Source organism: Staurois parvus, unplaced genomic scaffold (genome assembly GCF_062004578.1).
Source record: "Staurois parvus isolate SC_StPar_1 unplaced genomic scaffold, SC_StPar_1.0 ptg000860l, whole genome shotgun sequence".
Taxonomy (NCBI): Eukaryota; Metazoa; Chordata; class Amphibia; order Anura; family Ranidae; genus Staurois; species Staurois parvus.
The window spans coordinates 2,328,859-2,355,036 of record NW_028318656.1 but is presented as its reverse complement, the minus strand read 5'-3'; the positions used below and the strand labels follow the sequence as shown (position 1 = coordinate 2,355,036).

Genomic DNA, 26,178 nt, shown 5'->3' with positions numbered 1-26,178 from the left:
GTTCAACCATAGGGAAAAAAAAAGTTTTTATCCTATACCCACAGTTGATCCAGAGGAAGAAAAAACAAGAATAAAATAGGGAAAAAATAGAATAGAATTGAAAAAATATAGCCGTCTTCTAAAATTAAAATTTCAGTAAGAATCTATCTATCTATCCATTCAGTCGTATCCGACCCTTGGCGATTGCATGGACCGTCACTCGTGAGTGACTTTTTCCATAAATTATTTTTACAGGGTGGGTTGCCTTTCCCCAAACCCTACCATGCAGGGGATCCCACATGGCCAGGGATGAAACTAGGACAATTAAGACAGGAGCCAATTAACCTACCAGCATGTCTTTGGAGTGTGGGAGGAAACTGGTGCACCCAGAGGAAACCCACACAAACACAGGAGAACATGCAAACTCCATGCAGGAGGTGCCATGGTCAGGAATCAAACCCACAACCCATTTACTGCAAGGCAGATGTGCTAAGCACTAAGCCACTGTGCCACCTGGTCGATAGGAATCGAGTAAAATAAAACAATAGAATAGACTAGAATAGACAAGACTAAAGTAAACAAGAACAAAATAGAATTGAATAGAATAGAAAAGAAAGGAACAGGGGCGGACTGACAACTCATGGGGCCCCTGGGCAATAGGGGATCATGGGGCCCCTGTGTCCTTGCCCACACCCAAACCACACCCAAAAAAACCTATGAAAGGTACCAGGGGCATCTCATGGGGCCCCCTACTGACCCCAGGCCCTCGGGCAGTGCCCGAGTTCCCAAATGGTCAGTCCCAGGGGCGGACTGACCATTTGGAAACTTGGGCACTGCCCGAGGGCCCAGAGTTAGTAGGGGGCCCCATGAGATGCCCCTTGTACCTTTTTCATAGGCTTTATTAAGTTTGGGCAAGGACACAGGGGCCCCATGATCCCCTATTGCCCGGGGGCCCCATGAGTTGTCAGTCCGCCCCTGGTCAGTCCGCCCCTGGAAAGGAATGGAATAGAAAAGAATAGAAAAGAAAAAAAAAGAAAGTAAAACAATAGAAAAAATAGAATAGAACAAAATAGAAAGAATATAACCGTCATCCGAAATGACAATTTTGAATAGAATAGAATTAGCCATTCTCCACAATGAATTCGGATCGATTTAATATTTTCTATTCAAAATTTGATTTGAATACTTTACATCCCTTAGAAAATTTCGAATCTTGTTGAAAATGAAAAAACAAAACGAATTTCATTACGAACACAATGAAACAAAATTAGTAACTTTTTTTGTTTTTCACATGTCTACTATGGACAGGGGCGGACTGACGACTCATGGGGCCCCCGGGCAATAGGGGATCATGGGGCCCCTGTGTCCTTGCCCAAACTCAAAAAAGCCTATGAAAAAGGTACCAGGGGCATCTCATGGGGCCCCTTACTGACCCCGGGCCCTCGGGCAGTGCCCGAGTTTCCAAATGGTAAGTCCGCCCCTGACTATGGACATGTTTGTTTTTTTGATGAATTAGGTCACATGTCTGATTTATATGTATGTAGTGTTGGTTTATTAAATTGGTATCAGAAGATGATCTTCTGCCCAGTCCTCTGTATTCTCTTATGTTTCACATACTGTGCATGGGTGTACTGTATTGTCATCCATTGAAGCCATTGAACGTACGGACGAAACTTGTTTGGATGGATAACTCCTAGTACTACTATTGGTGGATTCATCTGCATTGTATGCAATGGCTAGATAGGGTTTAACCACACAGAAACAGCACCATAGCTCTTGATAAGCGTCGCTTCCTAATGGTTTTAAAATTGAAGAAGCTGGCCTATGTCTTTTTATTATTCATGTTTATTGTGTCTTTTCTGCCATTGTTACCCACACTTACTTAACTCACCTTTTTATCCATAAGGCACCCAAATATGAAAATAAATACACCCTGAAAAGGAAAAAAAAGAGTTTCAGCTAATATTTCACATTAGAGAAATATTTATATTATTGAGCGGTTCCATTTCATTGAAAACCTCTTTCTGAAATTTTCACAGACATGTGCGAGTTGGTGACCAATTGTTCTGCACAACACGCTGGTGCGATTCATTTGGCTACTGCATATTGACTTTTTTTTACATTTTTTTTTTTCCTTAATTTTAAATCTCCTACCTCTGAAGTACACTTCTAAAAGGCTGCTTTAACCACTTCAAGACCGGACACTTTCACCCCCTTCCTGTCCAGGCCAATTTTCAGCTTTCAGCGCTATCACACTTTGAATGACAATTGCGCGCTCATGAAACGCTGTACCCATATGAATTTTTTGCTATGTAAATAAAAATGTCCAAAAAATTTTGAAAAAAAAGTGTTTTTCTTATAAAATTTTGCAAATAAATAATATTTCATCATAAATCTTGGCCAAAATTTATTCCATTATCTTTTTAGTAGGAAAAAAAATAACCCAAATTAGTTTATAACCAAAAATTATAATTTTTAAACATTTTTTTGCATTTAATATTTTAATTTATTATTTTCTATTCAAAATTTGATTTGAATACTTTACATCCCTTAGAAAAGTTCGAATCTTGTTGAAAATTAATATTACATTTTTTTTTATATATTATTACCTATGTGTTTTTTTTTTTTTTTACATACTGTCACCTTAGCAGTACAGTGTCACCATGGTGACACTGTACTACTTGTGGGGGGTGATGAAGATTTTTTTTTTTTTCTACACTGATTGCTTTTACACCCATAAAGGCTGTAAAAGCAATCATTTCTCCGTCTCTCTGGCTGCATTCTTGCAGCCATTGAGAACTACTGTGTGAGCTGTGATTGGTCACAGCTTGTCACATGGTACAAGGCTGTTGTGAATAGCCATGTACCATGTGATCTCTGTGATCATTCACAGATTTCACACGCAGTAAGCAATGATGTCAGAACTCAGATTATAGGTGGAGAGCCCATAATCTTGGTTCTGGCAACCAGGGCTGTGGATAAGGGGGTACCACCAGTCCTCTATGGGGCCCAGGCTGCTGGGTGAATTGGATGTGGACAGGGGGATTATCAACACAGCATGTGGGAGGTGATTACTGGAACCGATCCCTTGTATGGCTCTTCCTGCAGCAGCTGAAAGCTGGATTCATCTCCTCTTCCTCCCAGCTGCTGCAGGGATAGCCATGCAGGGATTCAGTTCCAGGTTCCAATAATTTCCCTCCCACCCCACCCCCCCCCAGCTTCACCCAACACCCTCCCTGTGCACCAATACGTTTTGCTCTGCTGTCCCCCTGTGTGCCCCCACCCCCCCACAGTGCTGCCGGCTTCCCTTCTCTGCTTCCCACCAGCAGCTGCAAACACACAATAGGATCCTTCAGAATGGAGAGTGGCGGAAGGGTACAGTAAATATGTCACATTTACCAGTCCCTTTTTTTCCTGAATGAACACAATGAGTGATCGGTACTGATCACTTAATGTGTCTATTCATAACTGGAGCATCTTCTTTTTTTTTTTTTTGGAGGGGGTCCCTATCAGGTCAGCTGTATGGGGCCCCATGGTTTCAAACAGGAGCCCTGATGGCAACCCAAACCTGAGTCAAAATGAACTAGACCAGGGCTTGAAAAAGCCGCTCGCCCGCTCGCCAAATGCGAGGAGAAATTCCTCTGTGGTGAGCGGCTGCGAGCGGTGAGCACAGATGAAGCATGGAGCGACTGCACCTGCGCTCCAAGCCTCATTGTGAAGCCAAGTTCCGGTTTACAACTTCCGGTTCCCGGCTTCTGCGGCACCGCCGTCGAGGGGACAGGTGCAGGAGAGGTCCGCTCTCCTACGCTGAGAGGAGACACCCTCTCCACTGCCGCTGGGGACTCGGGGGGACAGTAAGTACTGTATACAACATGTCCTATCGCTATAATGGAGTACAGGGGAGCTGGGATATACATTACTGCGTACAATTTTATATTTTGGACTATTTATGCTAAAGAAAAATGTAATTTCATAAGCTTGAAGGGGGCGTGGTTGGGGGCGGGCCAGGGGTGGGGGTGGGGGTTGGGGCGGAGTGGGGGTGGGGTTGGGGGTGGACCTGGGCAAGGTTGGGTGGGGCAACTGGTGGAGAGTAAGTTTTGTGACTGGCTAGTAGGTCTGGACTCGAAATTTTAACCCCTGAACTAGACAGTCTACAACACAGGAGAATGTATTTGATTTACCCTCTAAATCTGGAAAGATTTGTGCATATACAGTATATAAATAAATGTATCTTCCTCATCAGGGCTGAATTGTAATTTATGTAAACCTTTGCTCACCTCCCTTCTTGAAGTAATTCATTTCCAAAAACATACCTGGAAAGAGTTAATCATTGTAAAAGCATAGTGAAAGAACTCATGAGCATCTTCTATTAATGTAAAGGTTCCCAGTATCCAAGACACCCCAAGCACTGATGTCAAGATGGCAATGGCTCTGGCCACCATGGCTTTTCTGTCTTCTTCCTGGCCTTCAGACACAGGGGGCCTCAGTATTCTCCAGATGACAACCCCAACAACAATAAAGTTCATGAAGGTGATAAGAAGGACCGGCCCGGAAAAGGCAAACACAGCTCCGTTCTCACCGTTAAGAAAACAAGCCCCTTCTCGGATGTATGCTTCCTTGGGGTAGTCTAAAATCAACGTCACAATGGCAATGACAAGTGGGCAAATGTACCCGATAATCACCATACTGGGAATCACAATGTTCCTGACCAGCTGATGAAAGACAAATACCAATTGATGGAAAAGGATAAGCCCCTGAAACAACATCCAGAAAAACGAGGCCAAATAGAAGAGGTGCTGAAAGAAAGCTGCTGCGATGCAAAGTTTGTTTTCTTGACTCTCGGCTATGAAGGTTGAGGACAAGAACCAAATATCGGCAATCATCAGAGACAGACAAATATTGATCATAGCCGTCTGACGGTAAAAGGAGATATCATTCTTGACAACTTGCTTCCACTCAACAATATAGACAATGATAGATATAAGCAAACTTAAAATCGATAAGCTCACACCAATTTGGCTGAGAACTTCCAAAAATTCATCTTCAAGAACACCAATAGACATCAACACAGAGAAGGATGTCAAATGGTTACACCTGCATACAGTGATATTGCTTCTAAGTATGGTCTGGCATCCTTCTGTTGACCACCCTCCAACTCCGTCAAATAGAGTATAATCCCAAAACACACATTGTGGAAGACCGCCTTCAAGTGCACTGAGATTTATCCTTTTCCCAAAGACCATATCTAAATTGACTTGTCGTAGACTGTGGTTACTCATCCTAACGTTGTTAATTACAATACGATTGCTCACAAAGTGGTAGTGTCCTCCAACGCTAGCTCCAAAATGAGGAGGAAGGAATTTCCCAAGGTTCCTAAGCATCATACTTGTCACCAAGAGTTTGTTGACCATGACTTGGTCAAGAATTTTAAAAGGTTTCATGTAAACTTCTGTGGTCAGGGTTGTGTTAAAGGTTTTGTTGTAGCCAGTCAATGCAGAGGTACTCAGAAACACAGCATCCAATTCAACATTGGGGTAGTAAATGGTAAAGTTATAGCTGTTTTCATCTAGCTCAAAAAGCTGAGTTATGTTTTCAATGGACTGCAGGAAGATGGGGGCAATGGTTGAGTCTTCATGATAAACGTCCATCCAGATCGTCTCAAGACTCTTATCCAACATTTGGCTGTACACTTCAAGAAGACCCTACAGCAGAGGAAATAAACTCAGAATTACAATTTGTCATCTATGTTTGCTTTTGGTTTATTGAGTCTCTTGTGCCGTGTTTAATTCTTTTGTCTAATGAAAGACTTGAGTCACCACAGTTTACATTGCAGTCTAGGTGTCTCATCTTTACTGTGTTCTTGGGCCAAGGTCACATTCTTTAGGCGTAATGTTAGCAGCAATGCCCACTATGATTCTGCCATATACATTTCATCTTGACTTCTTCAGGACAGGGGCGGACTGACAACTCATGGGGCCCCCGGGCAATACGGGATCATGGGGCCCCTGTGTCCTTGCCCAAACTCAAAAAAGCCTATGAAAAAGGTACCAGGGGCATCTCATGGGGCCCCCTACTGACCCCGGGCCCTCGGGCAGTGCCCGAATTTCCAAATGGTCAGTCCGCCCCTGCTTCAGGACATAGTACCCAAGAACACAGGAGAGGAATGAAGTGCCTTGGACAGCTAGGCTGCAGTTGGTCCTGTACTGACCTGTAGACAATATCACCCAATGAGTAAGCCCATTCCCTTGCAGCTATGGGAGGGATGTACAATAAGGATGAAACTGTTTGGGTTCGGTCTGCAAACACTTTTGTTAATCTTTCCAGAACATTGCAGGAAAATCCAATTAAAGACAATGGGGGCCAGTCTTATAGATAAGCTATTGTCAAGCAATAGCATGGGAAGCTGGGCACTGCCATGAAGGACATGTACCCATGGCAGAATTTAAAATTCTAATAAATTAAAAAAAAAAACAGTACCTCCCCCTACAATGAATTGTCTTCTGTTCCTAACAGTTTCAAAACACACTGATGGGTGTACCCTTTTATTTAAATGGGGCTTGGTCATCAATTTCTTACTAATTATTAGCTCTTGTGACCAGTGGTATATTTAGGTTTTGTGCTGCCCTAGGCAACACATAATTTGCCCCCCAACAATTGCCCCACACCCCTGCCCCCCCCACCTGAGAGAGCCTTCCACTATCATCGCCCCCATACACCGGCCACTCCCCTCCCAGCGAAAAAGACACTCCCCTTCACAGCTCTGGACATCACTAGGAACAAGATTCAAGCAGCCCACAGCCTCTCTTGGATCCCACATGGTCCCCAAGCCGCATGTGTCCCTCCTTCCAGGGGGGTGGTGCTGCCCCCCTGAAAAATGCCACCCTAGGAAAATGCCTTGTTTGCCTTGTGGTAAATACGCCCCTGCTTGTTACTCAGCTGACCAGGGGAAAAGGCTATGTAATGCATTATAGATTGTTCCTGTGAACCTGTGAAGTTTTCAGCTCAAAGTTCACGATTCACAAATTTTGTGAAATCCCATAAACCCACCAACCCATTTAGCCCTGAACCTCATTCCTCATGAAACACTGCCTAAAGCCCAACACCTGGAAATTTGAAAATTATGCCTTGCAAGTTACCTTTCCTGACCATGCACTCCTCTGGAAGCTAGCACTCCCCCATGATTTGGTGCTAGGCTGTCCCTAGGCTGTCCCTCGGTGTCATCATGTCGAATGCAGGGCCAGAGGCATCCCTAGGGTTGGTGTCTCCCGGTGCGGTAACACTTGGTGACACTCCCTGGATCGGATCTGCAGATTGAGCATAATGGATCGGACTCCGATCCATTATGCTCAATCCGCAGATCCGATCCATCCTGCGGGTCGTCGTCGACTTTCTTTACAACCTACCTTTTCTTGGAGCGGGTCTGGTGTAGCGTCAAGATGTGTCTTCCATGTAGATATGTCCCCCCTGAAGCAACTGTGCATGTCCCGGTTGAAACAATTAAAGCAATTAACACTTGCAGTGCAGACTCAACTCCATTTTTAAGGTTCCTGGAGTTGTGCTTTAGGTTGATGTATACCTGTGATAGACACTTGTCAAGTTTTATATGGAAGTGGGGGAACATAATGTATGACTCTATGTTATTATAGCAACAATTTGTTACCTCCAGGGCTTTTTATTTCAGCAGGAATGCGGGGGAATGCAGTTCCAGCACCTCCAGCACTGAATATATATATAGTCGTACCTCAGTTTACGAATAAAAATCCATTGAAAATAATGCCTTGGTTTCCAAATTTTTTATTAATTTTTTCGCAATACCAAGCAAGTTTCCCAAGGATGCAAGGTAGGGAGTTGAGCTTCGTGTGATTTATGTAGAGTTTTAAAAGTTGAAGTTGGATGTTTGAAATGTTATTGCTTGATTAATCATGTCACTGTACAGTATTTATGCCTTTAAAGTGCACTTTGTAAAGAGTTTTGAACAGATAAAATACTTTTTTTTTACTTTTTTCTGACCTCCGGAACGGATTAATTGGTTTTCAATGCATTCCTATGGGAAACCGCGTTCCATTTTATGAGTTTTCCACAATACGAAACATCCTGGAGAACACATTGAATTCGTAAACCAAGGTACCACTGTAATGGCAAGTGGTGCTGGGGTGTGCTGGAGGGTCTATTGGTGCTGGCTGCTGGGGGATCTGTTTTCACTGGAGGGGATCTATTTTTGCATGGTGGTCTATTGCTGCTGGAGAGGAATCTATTGTTGCTGGGAGGTCAATTGTTGCTGGAAGATCTGTTATTGCTGCTGGGGGTGTGTTGTTGCTGGGGTTGTATTTTGTTGCGAGGGTCCATTGTTCCTGGGGGAATCTACTGTTGCTGGAGTGGGGCTATTGTTGCTGGCTGCAGGGGATCTATTTTACTGCTTTTCTTGGAATCATCAACGATATTCATGCACAATGATACTTGGCTCTGTATTCTTTAAAATGAGCAGTACGGGGAGGTGGGTAGGGTAGGAACCAAGGGAGGGTACTCAGAGGTGGGTAGGGGGGTGGAAAGAAGGGTGACTCAGAAGGGGGTAATTCTTACACCTATTCTCTGAACAAAAACGTATAATACTTCTAATACCCCAAATTGGTGACTGTAGTACTATTATGAATGCATCCACGTTTTGATAGCTTATACCCATCAGCTCTATTTTTTTCAAGGAGTGAAAAACCTCTCATAATACAATCACATTCGTCCTATTAAGTCTACAAGCTTGATTCATGTAATAAAAAAATACTTACAGACACAGTGCTAAAATTAAGTTTCATGTTGTTTTCCAATGCAGTCAATGTGATTGTCTTTATTATCTCCACCACGTTAAAAATATCCCAGGAGTTATTCACATGACTTTGGTTTGACAAAGTGAGGTTTCTTAAGGACTCGATCATCCCTGAGGTCTCCAGCTCTGGAGGTCCCAGTCCACCCCTGACCCACTGAGAACACCACAGAGAAAAGAAACAGCTTTTGTTAGTATAATATTTAAAGAACAACTCAAAAAACTAGAGTTCAGTTTTCAGCTCTTACCTAAAATCTGTCATTATGTTGTGTAACCACAGCGGAAGGTAAAAATTAAGGCTTGTGGTATGAGTTCCTGCACTGTAAATCGATGTGTGGAAGAGGGAGCTATCTTGGTGACTTGAGGGAGCTATCTTGGTGACTTGAGGGAACTACCTTGGTGACTTGAGGGAGCTATCTTGGTGACTTGAGGGAGCTAACTTGGTGACTTGAGGGAGCTATCTTGGTGACTTGAGGAAGCTACCTTGGTGACTTGAGGGAGCTACCTTGGTGACTTGAGGGAGATGTTGTGATGTCCACTGGTATTCTGTATGTTAAAATGTCCCCCAGTATCCTGGTTGTTAAGCCAGTTTTTCCAAAGGTATGGGGGCCTCTTGCACAACAGTTTGTCAGGGACAGCGAGTCATGCAGTACCTCGTCCCATCAAATCCAAACACAGTCTCTTGATGGTTCTCCTTGCAGGTCTTAGGCTTGAATAGAAGCACTACACACTTTCTTGTAAAGGCCTCATATACTACAGTGGTCCAGATGTGATTAAAAAATGGTCAGATCCACAGCTGGGGTCATTGCGATATGGGTGCCCAGGTGTCTTGTATGGTGCATTAGGAAGGCTTACCTGGTCAAGAATCTAATTGACTTGGATGATTGATCAACAACACTAACATTAACAGGATCTCTCCAGGTACAGACTGGGCCTGAGTGCATGTAAGTTGTGGCTCCTTTACCAAGGTTGTAATAGAGCTCTACTATTGTACCTTACCATAGCCCTGGTTACATGTGCCATTCAAAAGGGGTCCACACAACACCTCCATCCTGTCCTCTTCCTTTCCAGACCAAGAAATTCCCCTCCTCTACTGTCCCTCCCATGCTATACATGTTCCACTCCCTTAGCTCCTTGCCAAATCCACCTAGGTGGTAACCCTCTTTTGCATGTAGACTTTAAACCCTAATAATTTGCCTCTAAGACCCCTTCACCCACTATATGGTCAGAACCATACCAAAGTTTTGTTATCTACATTGGTGCCCTGGGTTGTTACTTTTGGCTGTCACTTTAAACATAATCTTTAAATGACACCGATGGTCATGTGATCCCCGGTAAATTTCCCATGGGAAGAGTGATGTGTTGGTGATGTAACTACCTGCCCCATCACATATGTGACTAGGGGAAAGAACATAAAGCCTAAGAAACAGAGGAATTTTAACTCTTCCACACTCTATCCAAAATAGTGAGATGACGGAAAGCAGCAACAGTGATTTATGCACTGGGCCAGCAGAAGCCATAGATAATTCTCTCACCTGGGCCTTCTGGAGCAGACTAAGCAGCCTGGCATCCACACAGCTTTTCTTCGGACTGTCCCACTCACCACTCCTGGAGCAGCTTCTGGTTATTCTGCCTCTTTTACCAGAAGGACAAAGAATTTCAGCTTCATGTCCAGCTTTGGTGGTGGTCCATACCTTATCACCATCATCTGAGCAGAAGGCATCTTGGCCTGTACACACAACAACAGGACAGACAGAACAAGTAAATGGCAATATACATGCCCTGTGATTCCTAAGAATGAGGTATCATCCACACTGCAAGGCAAGGTGTACCGGTGACATACTTCTTGCCTTGAATGTCTTCGATTTCTAGTCGGTTGGTTGTTGCAGCATCCAGGGGCGGACTGACAACTCATGGGGCCCCCGGGCAATAGGGGATCATGGGGCCCCTGTGTCCTTTCCCAAACTCAAAAAAGCCTATGAAAAAGGTACCAGGTATCATCTCATGGGGCCCCCACTGACCCCGGGCCCTCAGGCAGCGCCCGAGTTTCCAAATGGTCAGTCCACCACTGGCAGCATCCATTTACATTTATAGCCAACATCAGAGATGTGTGCATTGTGAATATTGTACCTGATCCACACTGCAAGGGTACAGTTCATGATTCAACGGAATGCCTTTAATTGCATTTGTTGCTCCTGGCCTGCATTTTCCAAGAGTTCTTTCTTTTAATGGGAGATACAATATACAGTCATCTTCTAACAAACACTCTGCATATTGTAATACTAGCTAGGAGTGGTAACTCAACAGAGAGTGGAGATCCTAGCCAAGCTTTGGGTGGAGTAGGGCCAGAACCCTGTCAGGTTTTTATCGCTGTCTATGTTCCTGATGGGGAAATTCACATTTTCTGTTGGTTACCAGTGTCACAGGACAGAAGAAATGCAGAAGTCACCAGAAAAGGGGACATCTTCTGATGGGAACACAGGTTGGAGTGATTTCTCCTCTCTGTGACAGACAGCCTCACTGACCAATAGAGGGGCACAAGGGAAGGTGCTTAACTACTAAAGGAAAGATAAACCTACAGGCAGGTAAGTAACATTTTAAATATGAATTCCAGGCACGGTACATTTTTATATTGTTAAATTGGTCCAGCTAGGACCAAAGTTTCTGTGTACACACCCACATTTGGGATCACTCCAGAAGCTAGAAAACACTGAAGCAGACACCGATACTCCAGTGATCTCCATTTGACTCTGGGTCCCTTGCTAAGTGGCTGGCATGATTCATTCATTGAGGAGAACGAAACATGTCAGGGGAATCCCTCATTGTGACGCTTATGTGACCAGACACCTATGGAATTGATTGGAAGCCATTATATTTAATGTGAGTGCCTTTCCTGTACCTTTATGGATTCTACTAATAAAGACAGTATTACACTATTAGTACCATTTTGCCTTACTGGCTTGTTATTACACGAGCCCCTTTAAGGTGGAGTTACCTCTTGAACTCTGACGGCGTTGGACCCTCTGGTGAGTCTGAGGAGGACCATAAGTAGGACCAACATCATTCTTGAGATGACACCACTGCACCACCATTGTACCTGTTGACATCATACCAGTGACCAGACGCTGATGCCTTCATAGATCATTTACATACAAACGCGCAGTTTGTATGTACTTCTGGTAAGCACATTACTTTACTATCACCTCATGGAGTACTCATTACTAGAGGCATACGTTTTGACTGCACCAGGGATTCGAAAACTATTTCATCATCTCACGGGTTAACACCCAAATTTATGGTCTGAATAATTCAAATATAGAAAGACTAATTAATTTCATTATATTTCATTTTATCTTTTGGGACTGATTTACAGTTGATGAATATTTGGTTATATTTATCCTTGTCTCATTCTTAATACAGGAGGTCAGCCGTTCAGCATGAGTACTAAGCAGAGAATGCTTTGTATTTTCTGAATGAATGCAATTTCTGATTGGATGAGGTGGATAGGTTGTGTGGTGGTGGGGATATCACATTCTCCACCTCTTCCAATCAAAGAACACTTTGCATTTATTCATAAAATGACAAGAATTCGATTGGTGCCAATGCTCAGCGGCTGACCTTTTGTGTTCAAAATGTATCAGGCCAACCGCTAGGCATGAGATCCACACTCAAGTGGAGTTCACTGGAGTAGGTTTTGCTTTTGAGATATATATATATATATATATATATACAGGCATACCTCGGTTTACGAACGCCTCGGTTAACGTAATTTTTGGTTTACGAATCAAAATCCATTAAAAAACAATGGCTCGGTTTATGAATTTATTTCGCAATACGAACGGATTAATTGGTTTCAATACATTTACAATTTTTTTTAATCATGTCCCTGTACAGTATTTATGCCTTTAAAGTGCACTTTATAAAGACTTTTGAACAGGTAGACTTTTTTTTACTTTTTTCTGACCTCCAGAACGGATTAATTGGTTTTCAATGCATTCCTTTGGGAAACCGCGTTTCGGTTTACGAACTTTTCTCAATACGAATAGTCCCGCAGAACAAATTAAATTTTTAAACCGAGGTACGCCTATATATATATATATACTGTATATATGTGTGTGTGTGTTTTCTGATAAAAAAATAAATCCTGTATAATAATAAATATATATATATAAATAAATATATATAAATAATAATAAATAAATAATAAATCTACCTATCCACCCCTCACCTCACCCCCACATTCTCCGCCCGCATCACTCACCTCCTAAACGACATCTCTGACTGGATGTCGCTCCATTTCCTCAAGCTCAACCTCTCCAAAACCGAGCTTCTCGTCTTCCCCCCAGCCCACGCCCCCCCCCCCCCCCATCCTTTCCATCACTACCAACAACACCACCATCAATCCCGCCCAGCAAGCCAAGGTCCTTGGCGTCATTCTGGACTCAAACCTTTCCTTTCAACCTCATATCAAATCACTTACAAACACATGCAGGCTCCACCTCCGCAACATCGCCAAGATACGCTCCTCCTTACCCCAGACACCACTAAACTACTCGTACACTCCCTGATTATCTCACGCCTTGACTACTGCAACTCCCTCCTCACCGGCCTACCCCAGTACAGGCTCTCCCCACTTCAGACCATCCTGAACTCAGCGGCCAGACTCATCCACCTCACCAGCCGCTCCACCTCTGCCACCCCCCTCTGCCTCTCCCTCCACTGGCTCCCCATTGCCCAACGCATTAAATTCAAATTGCTCACCCTGACCTATAAGGCCATTCACAACACTGCCCCTAACTACCTCACCGACCTGATTCCCAGGTACCACCCTACCCGTACCCTTCGCTCTTCACAGGACCTCCTTCTATCTTGCTCCCTGGTCTCCTCCTCCCACGCACGACTGCAAGACTTCTCCAGGTCCTCCCCCATCCTCTGGAACTCACTACCCCAATCCATCAGACTGTCACCTTCCCTCCTCACCTTCAGGCGCTCCCTGAAAACCCACCTCTTCAGGGAAGCCTACCCCACCCTCACCTAACAGCCGCTGCCCTTCCCTCCTCCTACCACTCCATCCCCCACAGCCGTTTCCTCCTGTGCCTCTACCCCCTCCCTCCTAGATTGTAAGCTCGAAAGAGTAGGGCCCTCTTACCCCTTGTGTACTGTTTGATGTTACTGTACTGTTTCATGTATTGTCCCCCCCTCTATTGTACAGCGCTGAGCAAACCCTTTGGCGCTATATAAACTTGATAAATAAATAAATAAATAAATAAATAATAATAATAATTTCCTCAGACTTACGTAGAAGAATTTGTTTGTTTTAGAAGCAGACAGGTTACTTTAAGTGTTTAAGTAGACACTCCTCAAACAAATGCTGTTGGAAACATTTACACAAGCTGTCCTTCAAAACAATGAGAACACAGATACTATTGTTGTATGTTTGGCTAATGTCAGTTGGTAGTTAAATGTTTCTATTACATTAAAATGGTTGTTCAGTCATCTGTTCAAAAATGAATTACTTTTAATAATTTAGGACACTTACCTGTCCCAAGATCAGCACTCCCCTCACCCGGCCGGTTTCTTCACCAAACTTTGTTGTCCGGCACCGGCATACTGTGTGGGCAGCCGGCTGTGACTGCTTGCGGCTTCACAGCCGGCTGCTCACTGTGCATGCGTGAGGTTCTGTAACTTTCTGGGACCTGTGAAGTGTCCCAGAAGGCTGGGAGGAAGGAGAGGAGATGAACTTCTCCTCAGATCACTGTGGCGATCCAGCCTGAAGTGGGGAAGTGGGTACCTGTCAAAACCAGGTACCCCCCCCCAAAAAAAAAATTATATGCCAAATATTTAGGAGATGGAAGAGCGGAACTTCCCATTTTGGGTGAAGTTCCACTTTAATTCTGTAACCAAAGTCAACAATTCAGGTAACTAATGGTCAACAGTAGTTTGACCTTTTGACATATATGACCTATGGCATGTTGTCAGAGCCTGGGCCTTCTGGGGTGAGTGGCAATGTTTCTTCTTGCTGAGAATGCTGGACAGCTCACTTGACAATTATTTGGATGATCCTACCTTGACTTTGTTTGTCATGAACCTTGGACCCCTTGCTCCTCCTATGAACTTCCTGATATAAGCCATGTCTCTGCACTTCCTGTTTGCCAAATTATTGTGCTTTCCAGCCAGTATCTGCTCCTTGCGTTCTCTGTTATTATCCATATTTTGCTACCACTCGTTATTGACCCTTGGCTTGTTCCTTGACTACGCTACTGCCTGATCCCAACCTGCGACTGCTCATTACCAACCTTAGCTTGTTCTCGACTATATTTCTGCCTGATCCCAACCTGCGACTGCTCATTACCGACCTTAGCTTGTTCTCGACTACGCTTCTGCATGATCCCAACCTGCGACTGCTCATTACCGACCTTGGCTCGTTCTCGACTGCGCTTCTGCCCGATCCCAACCTGCGACAGCTCATTATTGACCTTGGCTTGTTCTCGACTACGCTGCTGCCCGATCCCACCCTGCGACTGCTCATTACCGACCTTGGCTCGTTCTCGACTACGCTTCTGCCCGATCCCAACCTGCGACTGCTCATTACCGACCTTGGCTCGTTCTCGACTACGCTTCTGCCCGATCCCAACCTGCGACTGCTCATTACCGACCTTGGCTCGTTCTCGACTACGCTTCTGCCCGATCCCAACCTGCGACTGCTCATTACCGACCTTGGCTCGTTCTCGACTACGCTTCTGCCCGATCCCAACCTGCGACTGCTCATTACCGACCTTGGCTCGTTCTCGACTACGCTGCTGCCCGATCCCAACCTGCGACTGCTCATTACGGACCTTGGCTCGTTCTTGACTACGCTTCTGCCCGATCCCAACCTGCGACTGCTCATTACCGACCTTGGCTCGTTCTCGACTATGCTTCTGCCTGATCCCAACCTGCGACTGCTCATTACTGACCTTGGCTCGTTCTCGACTACGCTTCTGCCTGATCCCAACCTGCGACTGCTCATTACCGACCTTGGCTTGTTCTCGACTACGCTTCTGCCTGATCCCAACCTGCGACTGCTCATTACCGACCTTGGCTTGTTTACTGACCACGCTTCCGTTTGATCCTGACCTGCTTATATGCTACTGGACCTCCGCTTGCTCACCTCCTGGTGGGGTGATCCTGAGGACCGCGACCTGGTTTAACATACAGCTAAATTCATCTCCACCATCAGGAGCTCTGGTGAACACCGGTTGGTACTTTGACTCTGCACCTTGGGTGGTCCCTCTCCTCCGCCACGGTGACCTGCCTGTGTACCTATCCTGCTGGTTTCAGGTGAGCCTTTCCACTGTTATAGCAACTGGTCTTCGAGCCTGACCCCTGATCGTGACACATGTATGGTACAATAGTGCCTTGTTGAGGTTGGGTTGGGAAATGCTTGCCCCTAGAAAAGCAGTGAGAACGAATACGCCCATGTGGGATCGTCTGCCTAAGCTTTCTAAATAAAAAGGCCAGCAGCTTAAGCTGACAGGAGGGCTCTATAATGACATAACACCAAGGAAGGTCTGCCAGAAGAAACTTTGCTTGATGACGTTTTTGCCCGATCTCCTGCAATTTTCTGTAGACTAAGCCTGGGGTCCTGGTTGCCTATGCAGATCATGAAATTATTTTATTTTTATTTTTTTAACTAAAAAGATAAATGAATACATTTTGGCCAAGATTTATGAAGAAAGATTATTTATTTGCAAACTTTTATAAGAAAAACACCTTTCTTTTAAATTTTATTTTCATTTATATAGCAAAAAAAAAAAAAATCCCAGTGGTGAATAAATACCACCAAAATAAAGTTTTATCTGTCTCAAGAAAATGCTAAAAAAATTCATATGGGTACAGTGTTGCATGACCGCGCAATTGTCATTCAAAGTGTGATAGCGCTGAAAGCTGAAAATTGGCCTGGGCAGGAAGGGGGTAAAAGTGTTCGGACTTGAACTGATTAAAAAGTGCAAAGCAAAACAGAGTTGCGGTGTCTACTTCAGTGATTTCCAGCTTCCACGGACATCCGTCGGGCATATATTGTTACATTGGTCCAAACTGAATCGACGTAACTATGTATAAAATATACCATGCCTGGAATTATTCTTTAATGAATACAGGTACTCTTTACTATATAATGTTCTCTGTATCTAATAATATAGTCTCTATTAGTGATGGGCCAAACACCCCCCTGTATGGTTCACGGTCGAACATTCAAACCTAAGCAAAGTTCGACCGCAAACTTTGAACACGGGACAATTCACTAAGTGGTATCTTACCACGTCTGAGTATGCGGTGAGATACCGTCAGGGGCGGACTGACCACTTGGAAACTCGGGCACTGCCCGAGGGCCCAGGGTCAGTAGGGGGCCCCATGAGATGCCCTTGGTACCTTTTGCATAGGCTTTTTTGAGTTTGGGCAAGGACACAGGGGCCCCATGATCCGCTATTGCCCGGGGGCCCCATGAGTTGTCAGTCCACCTCTGGATACCGCACAGCTACTAAAAACATTCTTTATTGTTTCAGCTGTCAGTGAGGTTCCCCACTGACAACTGAATGGGAAAAGAATTGTCGGTAATGCCCGGCAATTAAAATTTTTTTCTTAAAAATGTGTGAGATCCCCTCCCCCATCTATACCAAGCCCTTTGGGTCTGGTGTGCATTTTGAGGGTGTCCCCCATGCCAAAATGTAAAAAGAAATGGCGTGGGGGTCCCCCACAAAATCCATACCAGCATGCAGCCCGGCAGGTCAGGAAGGGAGGGGTGGAACAAGCGAGTGCACTCCCCCTCCTGAATCATACCAGGCCACATGCCCTCAACATGGGGGGGTGCTTTGGGGCAGGGGGGTCCCCCCCAAAGCACCTTGTCCCCATGTTGATGGGGGCAAGAGCCTCTTTCCCACAACTGTTGTGGGGGTCTGCAGGTGGGAGGCTTATCGGCAACAAGGGGGCCCCCAGATCCTGGCCCCATTCATGTGAATGAGTATGGGGTACATGGTACCGCTAATCATTCACAAACAAAATTGCCAGGAGACAGTCTTTGACAAGTCCTTTATTAAAAACAAAAATAAAATAAACATCCCCTGAAGTAGATCCATCGTCAATCACGATGCCCACCACCACCACTGCCCCAAAAAAAGAAGAAAAGAAACCCGCTTCGCTCTCCGCCGTCTGACAACTGCGCCGGGATGACAGTTCTTAAGTACTGTGATGATGTCACAAGGGGGAGGGAGCCCCCTTGTGATGTCATCACACGCTGTGTTTGGCCAAAGCATTCCACTTGACCTGTGGTCAGGTGCATTGCTTTGGCCAATCACAATGCCCTGTCAGGGAGTATTGCATTTTGGGGGGCGCGGTGGGTGAACTTACGTTCGACTCGAACATTTAACCCAACACTAATCTCTATATGGGAAATATATTCAGATCTAACCTTTTATAACAGCAATATGGACTCCGGACTCTACAGCTTTCTTTGTACTGTCCTGGAAGACACATCTGTAGAAGGTGTCCTGCTCCGGCACCCTATTAATGGACAGGGAGTAGCACTGCTGGCCTCCTCGCAGCACAACCTCTACATAAGATAGGTACAAAAACAGACAGATCATGTTGGAGCAAGCCTGGAAAATTCCATAAATCCAAAACCTCAACATTCACTTCCTTCCTCAATATCTGACCTGATAGGATGTGGCCGGGCTCCCAGGAGACGTGGTAGGAACTTCCGTCATTCCAGATACAGCACTCAATGGTGACCCCGGAGAAGTTGGTGTAGTTACTCCATAGCAGGACGTGCAAAGGGTTCCGGGTGATGTCCAGAGAATGAAGAGGGAATTTCACAGGGTGACTGGCCTGCCATTGGAAATGGCGGTACTTAAACCTACACACGTATATCCCTGCAAGACACAAGGAACACCATGAGCATGTCCAAGCCCCTTTTATTAGCTAAGGCTGGCCAAAGACAAATCTGTTAAAGCTTGACCTGAATATTAACTTTATAGTAATTGTTTGGAGTTGAACAGTCTTAATAAATACATGTTGGCAGGCTGTAGAACAGGACAGTTCAGCACAGGTCTGAGTACTGCAGTACACTGTGAGGTTACTGGAGGATGGCTTCTGCTGGAGCCAGGGGCGGACTGACTATTTGTAAACTCGGGCACTGCCCGAGGGCCCGGGGTCAGTAGGGGGCCCCATAAGATGTCCCTGGTACCTTTTTCATAGGCTTTTTTGAGTTTGGGCCAGGACACAGGGGCCCCATGATCCCCTATTGCCCGGGGGCCCCATGAGTTGTCAGTCCGGCTGGAGCAGTACTATGCTGTTCAACTAGGCTACACTAGCCCACTGAAGGAGGTCCTCAGGAGCTTCTCTGGCATCAATGTCCCTTACTCTGGCCGAGTGATATGTGATCCCCTATTTAAGAGCTTCTCTGTTAAAATGGACGCCCAAATTCCCACAGGAATTAAATATCCAATCAGATACATGCCTTCCCAGAGAGTTGGGGACAATTCCCTATATCAGACTCTTTTTCCCCTGGACCAGTGATGGTGAACCTTCTAGAGACCGAGTGCCCAAACTGCAACCCAAAACCCACTTATTTAAGTGCCAGCACTGCAATTAAACCTGAATACTGAGGTTTTAGTTTAGAAAAACCAACCCGTACATTAACATCTTTTGTATTAAAAGAAAAACACAATAACAGAGATTCCACTGACCACCAGCACAAGGGGGCAAAGTTCTACTTACCATCAGCACAAGGGGGCAAAGTTCTACTTACCATCAGCACAAGGGGGCAAAGTTCTACTTACCATCAGCACAAGGTGCAAAGTTCCACTGTCCACCAGCACAATGGGGCAAAGTTCTACTTACCATCAGCACAAGGGGGCAAAGTTCCACTGACCACCAGCACAATGGGGCAAAGTTCTACTTACCATCAGCACAAGGGGCAAAGTTCCACTGACCACCAACACAAGGGGGCAAAGGTCCACTGACCACCAGGACAAGGGGAAAAAGTTCCACTGACCACCAGCACAAGGGGGCAAAGTTCCACTGACCACCAGCACAAGGGGGCAAAGGTCCACTGACCACCAGCACAAGAGGGCAAAGTTCCACTGACCACTAGCACAAGGGGGCAAAGGTCCACTGGCCACCAGCACAAGGGGGCAAAGGTCCACTGACCACCAGCACAAGGGGGCAAAGTTCCACTGACCACAAGCACAAGAGGGCAAAGTTCCACTGACCACTAGCACAAGGGGGCAAAGGTCCACTGGCCACCAGCAGAAGGGGGAAAAGTTCCACTGGCCACTAGCACAAGGGGGCACATCATCGCCTGGTGCCTCTACTCGGAGTATTACTTTCCGAGCATGCGCATGGCCCTTATGTACGCTGTTATCTGATGCTCAGCTGCTGGGGCACCTCTGCGGCACGTGTGCCATAGGTTCTCTACCACTGCCCTGGAGCATTGGCACAGTGCCACCTACAGGAAGGAAGAACACCTGAATGTCCGCTAATGTAGGGCTGCAGATGTGCCTTCAACAGTCACCTCGTGGTGACTCCTCCTCTGGATCCTCAGAGGACCCCAGCTGCTGCCAATAAGGAGTAACCTTGACACCCAAAAAAAGGGGAAAAAAATGCTTAGAACCAAGCATTACAGGAATGTGGCATTAAGTGAATTAGGCTCCATTCACACTAGCGTTTTTTTGTAAGCTCAAAAAACATTGGTAATAGTAGCGTTTAGAAGCATTTAGGAGTGTAAGCGTTTTATTAGCATTTTTACAGTATATGTAGAAAAAAAAAGCTGTTAGTAGGAGAATTTAGGAGCATTTAGGAGCATTTCGCATTTTCTCTGCTGGAAAAACTCTCCAAAAAACTCTACAAAAACATTTTTTTTTGCTGCTCCTAGAAGCTGAAGCTCAAAAAATAGTTGAACGCAGTGTGCATGGACACATAGGAGGACACTACTTGGCTTCTAGGAGCAGAAAAAATACCAGCTTCTAGGAGCTTAAAATAAAATGCTAGCCGAAAAAGGGCATGTAACCACTTGGCAACCACGCCCCAGTCCTGGGAGGGCGTCATATGATGTCCTCCCAGAGCGTACCCTCCCATGCGCCCCTAGGGGCATGCATCCGGCGATCTCCATGATCACTGTGTCCTACAGACACAGCTGATCACGTGATGTGGTAAAAGGCCAATCACAGCGGTCTTTTACCGCGTGATCAGATGTGTCCAATGATACAGCAGATCACCAGGTAAATGTAGTTGCTGGTTGTCAGCTGCACTTTCCTCACGCTGTCATTGTATATACAGTAGTATAGTATAGAAAATAACAGAAGAGAATAGAATTAAATAGAATAGAAAGAATATAAAAATAATAGTATAGAAAAGAATAGAATAGAATAAAATAGAATATAGCCATCTTCCCCAAATTCAAATTTCTAGTGCACCTGTTAGTTTTATTACCACCAAAGCAGGTGAAACTGATTACCAACCCCCTCTGCAGTCTTTGACCATCTCTTGTACACTGCCCACAGTCTCTGACCATTTCTTGTACCCTGCCCACAGTCTTCAACCAACTCCTGTATTATGTCCGCAGTCTCTGACCATCTCCTGTATTATGTCCACAGTCTCCGACCATCTCCTGTATTATGTCCACAGTCTCTGACCATCTCCTGTATTATGTCCACAGTCTCTGACCATCTCCTGTATTATGTCCACAGTCTCTGACCATCTCCTGTATTATGTCCACAGTCTCTGACCATCTCCTGTATTATGTCCACAGTCTCTGACCATCTCCTGTATTATGTCCACAGTCTCTGACCATCTCCTGTATTATGTCCACAGTCTCTGACCATCTCCTGTATTATGTCCACAGTCTCTGACCATCTCCTGTATTATGACCACAGTCTCCGACAATCTCCTGTATTATGTCCACAGTCTCCGACCATCTCCTGTATTATGTCCACAGTCTCTGACCATCTCCTGTATTATGTCCACAGTCTCTGACTATCTCCTGTATTATGTCCACAGTCTCTGACCATCTCCTGTATTATGTCCACAGTCTCTGACCATCTCCTGTATTATGTTCACAGTCTCTGACCATCTCCTGTATTATGTCCACAGTCTCTGACCATCTCCTGTATTATGTCCACAGTCTCTGACCATCTCCTGTATTATGTCCACAGTCTCTGACCATCTCCTGTATTATGTCCACAGTCTCCGACAATCTCCTGTATTATGTCCACAGTTTCCGACCATCTCCTGTATTATGTCCACAGTCTCTGACCATCTCCTGTATTATGTCCACAGTCTCTGACCATCTCCTGTATTATGTCCACAGTCTCTGACTATCACCTGTATTATGTTCACAGTCTCTGACCATCTCCTGTATTATGTCCACAGTCTCTGACCATCTCTTGTACCCTGCCCACAGTCTCTGACCAACTCCTGTATTATGTCCACAATCTCCGACCATCTCCTGTATTATGTCCACAGTCTCTGACCATCTCTTGTACCCTGCCCACAGTCTCTGACCAACTCCTGTATTATGTTTACAGTCTCTGACCATCTCCTGTATTATGTTCACAGTCTCTGACCATCTCCTGTATTATGTCCACAGTCTCTAACCATCTCTTGTTTTATGTCGGCAATCTCTGACCACCTCCTGTACCATGTCCATAACTATGTCTTGTATCATGTCCACAGTCTCTGGCCATCTCCTGTACCATGTCCACAGACTCTGACCATCTCTCCTATCCTGTCCACAGCCTCTGACCATTTCTTGCACCATGTCCGCAGTCTCTGACAATTTCCTACACCATGTCTACAGTCCCTGCCCATTTCTTATATTATGTCCACAATCTCTGACCATCTTCTGCATTATGTCCACAGTCTCTGACCATCTCCTGTATTATGTCCACAGTCTCTGACAATTTCCTACACCATGTCTACAGTCCCTGCCCATTTCTTGTATTATGTCCACAATCTCTAACCATCTCTTGTGTTATGTTGTTAATCTCTGACTATCTCTTGTGTTATGTCCACAGACTCTGACCATCTCCTGTACCATGTCGTCAGTCTCTGACTATCTCGTATCCTGTCCGCAATCTCTGACCATCGTCTGTACTATGTCTGCAGTCTCTGACTATGTCTTTTTTCCGATCTATAGTCTCTGACCATCTCCTGTACCATGTCCACTGTCTCTGACTATTTCTCGTATCCTGTCCACAGTCTCTTACCATCTCCTGTACCGCACCCAAAGTCTCTGACCATCTCCTGTACCTTGTCCACAGAAATCTAACAGAGGGGATACCAGTTTCATTCCTAGTGTGGCTCCTGGACAGGATGTAAACAGAAATCCTGATGGGGCACACATATGGGAAGAAAGCATTATAAAAAAAAAGGTAAAAAAGGTAAAAAAAATATATAAATACAATTTTAGCTGATTTCTATAGGAGAGGAAGATTGTTGGATTAAAGGGAACCTGTACCTGTATAACTGGCACTTTAAAGGAATCTGTCTGTGTATAAATATGGAAGTGACCACTGCTGACTTGGTTATGAAGATTCCCTTTAAGGAAATACCCCAAAACCTCCTTCCTGTAATGACCATGTGGCCAATGCCAAGGGTAATGACACATCCACTAGTCCCTTTTGGATCTCGGACTACATGGAGAATACACCTTAGAGAGAAGTGTAGCCACAGAGAGCGGGAACAACCCAACACATGGTCCATCCTTTCCACACACCACTGAAAACTAAAGTTGGGTTGAGTTTTGTCTGAATTTATTGCATCTTGTATCCCCCTTATGTACCCGTACACAACATAAATATAAAAAATGTAATTGAGGCCACACCTTCCCAGTCCCTGGGTATGTTGTCAATGCGGAGGGTTGATTTCCTGCTGGAGGTAACAATGGTGGCTTTGGTGCCGTTGTGGACCTCCTTTGCTTCAGCCCTCATCAGGTTCACCATAAACCATTGGACGTTGGTGACGTTTTCTGTGGAGAAGAATTCCAGGCATACGTCACTTCCAGGAATGACTGAACTCGGAAATAGTGTCACCCGTCCTGGGACTGCACAATGAAGAAAGAACAAACAGTGTTGACTACAGCCACTGGAACTATCAATACATGCCACTGTTATAATAATATCTACTCTATATAACCCCATGGTCTGATGGTGGCAGGGTGCAAAGTGCATTATATGGCCAAAGAATTGTGGATGCTCCAGTAAATAATTGTGTTCAGGTGTTTCCAGTGAAGGATACTGGTACATTTACATCATGCGAAGACATTTTAAACAATGGTGCTCTTCCAACCTTGTGGTAACCTTTTAGGGAAGGTCCTTTTCTCTTCCAGCATGACTTTGCACAAAGCCAGTTCCGTACACACATGGATGTACAGTTTGACCAGTTTGGTGTGGAGGAACTCCAGCGACCAGCATAGAGCCCTGACTTCAACTCTACGGAACACCTTTGGGATGAACTGGAATGCTGATTGAGTGCCAGGCCTCATCCAACATTAGTACCTGACCAAACACCTTGTAAACTTTGGGTGCCATTCCAAGCAGTCAAAACATAACTCTGGTAACCCACAGGAGCCAGATTTAAGAGCCTGTCCCAGCTCTACATACACAAATGAAGAAAGGAAGATGGAACACCGCACTATGGAAAAACAGCCCAAGTGAGAAAAGTTAAAGGTGGCTTCAGTCAAACTGCTCCCAAAACATGCCACCGAAGCGTTTTACCCTGCCTCTAGGGCTTAGCCATAGGGGTTATGACGGAGTTCCATCTTCCTTTCTCCACTTCAGTACCTGACTAACTATGTAACTATGTAACATACTCAAAAATAATGTGGAAAGCCTTCCCCGAAGAGTGGAGACTGGTATAAGTAGGCAACTGCATGGTTTGGGATAACAAGTACAATATACAGTAGGTGTGATGCTCAGGTGTCCACAAGCCTTTTTTGTCAATATAATGTAAGTAAAAGGAAGTAGTAGATGTGAAAATCCACATCTGGTTACATTTAGAGAAATAGCCAGTAGGAGTTGTGAGGCACTGGCTAGCAGGATTGTGGGTGGCATATAGGTGTCACCTAGATTTCTCACCTACACATGCTGAGGGGATTCAAGGTTTTCTCTTCAGAGAAGCCTATTCTGCTCCCACCTAACAAATGGAGTTTTATTTCCTCCATCAGCTCATCTCCCACAACTGTTACCTTTTTGTATCACTTGACTCTCCCTCCTAGATTGTAGGCTCTAATGAGCAGGGCCCTTTGATTCCTCTTGTATTAAATCGTATTGTGACTGTACTGTCTGCCCTCATGTAAAGTGCTGTGCAATCTGTTGGCACTAGTATCCTGTATAATAATAATGATGATGAATGATATAGAGAAAACTAACTGTATTTTCTCAGAATCTCAATAAGTCATGTCTGGGTCCTGGAGCTCAGAGGCATTGTAGAGAATTGGGTAGGAAAAAGTCTCCATTCCTAGATCAATAACTTGGTAGCCAGACCTCATTATTAGTTTCAGTTGTCCACCTTTAGATACACTATATTGCCAAAAGTATTGGCCCCGCCCTCCAAATCATTGGAGTCAGGTGTTCCAATCACCTCCATGGACACAGGTGTATACAATCAAGCCCCTAGGCATGCAGACTGCTTCTACAAACATTGGTGAAAGAATGGGTCGCTCTCAGGAGCTCAGTGATTCCAAGCGTGGTCCCGTGATAGGTTGTCACCTGTGCAATAAGTCCATCCGTGACATTTCCTGGCTACTAAATATTCCACGCTCAACTGTTAGTGGGATTATAACAAAGTGGAAGAAACTGAGAACAGAAACTCAGCCACCAAGTGGTAGGCCATGTAAAATGACAGAGCGGGGTCAGCGCATGCTGAAGCACACAGTGCGCAGAAGTCGCCAACTGTCTGCAGAGTCAATAGCTAAAGACCTCCAAACTTGGTGTGGCCTTCAGATTAGCACAACAACCGTGCATAGAGAGCTTCATGGAATGGGTTTCCATGGCACCCAAGCCTTACATCACCAAGTGCAATGCAAAGCGTCAGATGCCATGGTGTAAAGCACGCCGCCACTGGACTCTAGAGCAGTGGAGACGTATTCCCTAGAGTGATGAATCACACTTCTATGTCTGGCAATCCGATGGACGTGTCTGGGTTTGGCAGTTGCTGGTAGAACGATACTTGGCTGACTGCATTGTGTCAAGTGTGATGTTTGGTGGAGGAGGGATTATGGTGTGGGTTGTTTTTCAGGGGTTGGGCTTGGCCCCCTAGTTCCAGTGAAGGGAACTCTTAAGACGTCAGCATACCAAGACATTTTGGACAATTTCATGCTCCCAACTTTGTGGGAACAGTTTGGGGATGGC

General features: G+C 45.1%; 1 protein-coding gene across 1 annotated transcript in view; it reads right to left on the bottom strand.

Annotated features, from left to right (window-relative positions):
- Nucleotides 1-26,178, bottom strand: part of LOC149443313 (adhesion G protein-coupled receptor F3-like) — an 84,664-nt gene that overhangs the window by 13,130 nt on the left and 45,356 nt on the right. Inside the window, exons 5-11 of the mRNA XM_089655700.1 lie at nt 23,652-23,870; nt 18,484-18,699; nt 18,240-18,380; nt 10,330-10,523; nt 8,760-8,951; nt 4,293-5,681; nt 1,871-1,912 (exon numbers count right to left, since the gene is read on the bottom strand). Of these exons, the coding sequence (XP_089511826.1) occupies nt 1,871-1,912; nt 4,293-5,681; nt 8,760-8,951; nt 10,330-10,523; nt 18,240-18,380; nt 18,484-18,699; nt 23,652-23,870 (2,393 nt within the window). The remainder of the gene's footprint in view (nt 1-1,870; nt 1,913-4,292; nt 5,682-8,759; nt 8,952-10,329; nt 10,524-18,239; nt 18,381-18,483; nt 18,700-23,651; nt 23,871-26,178) is intronic.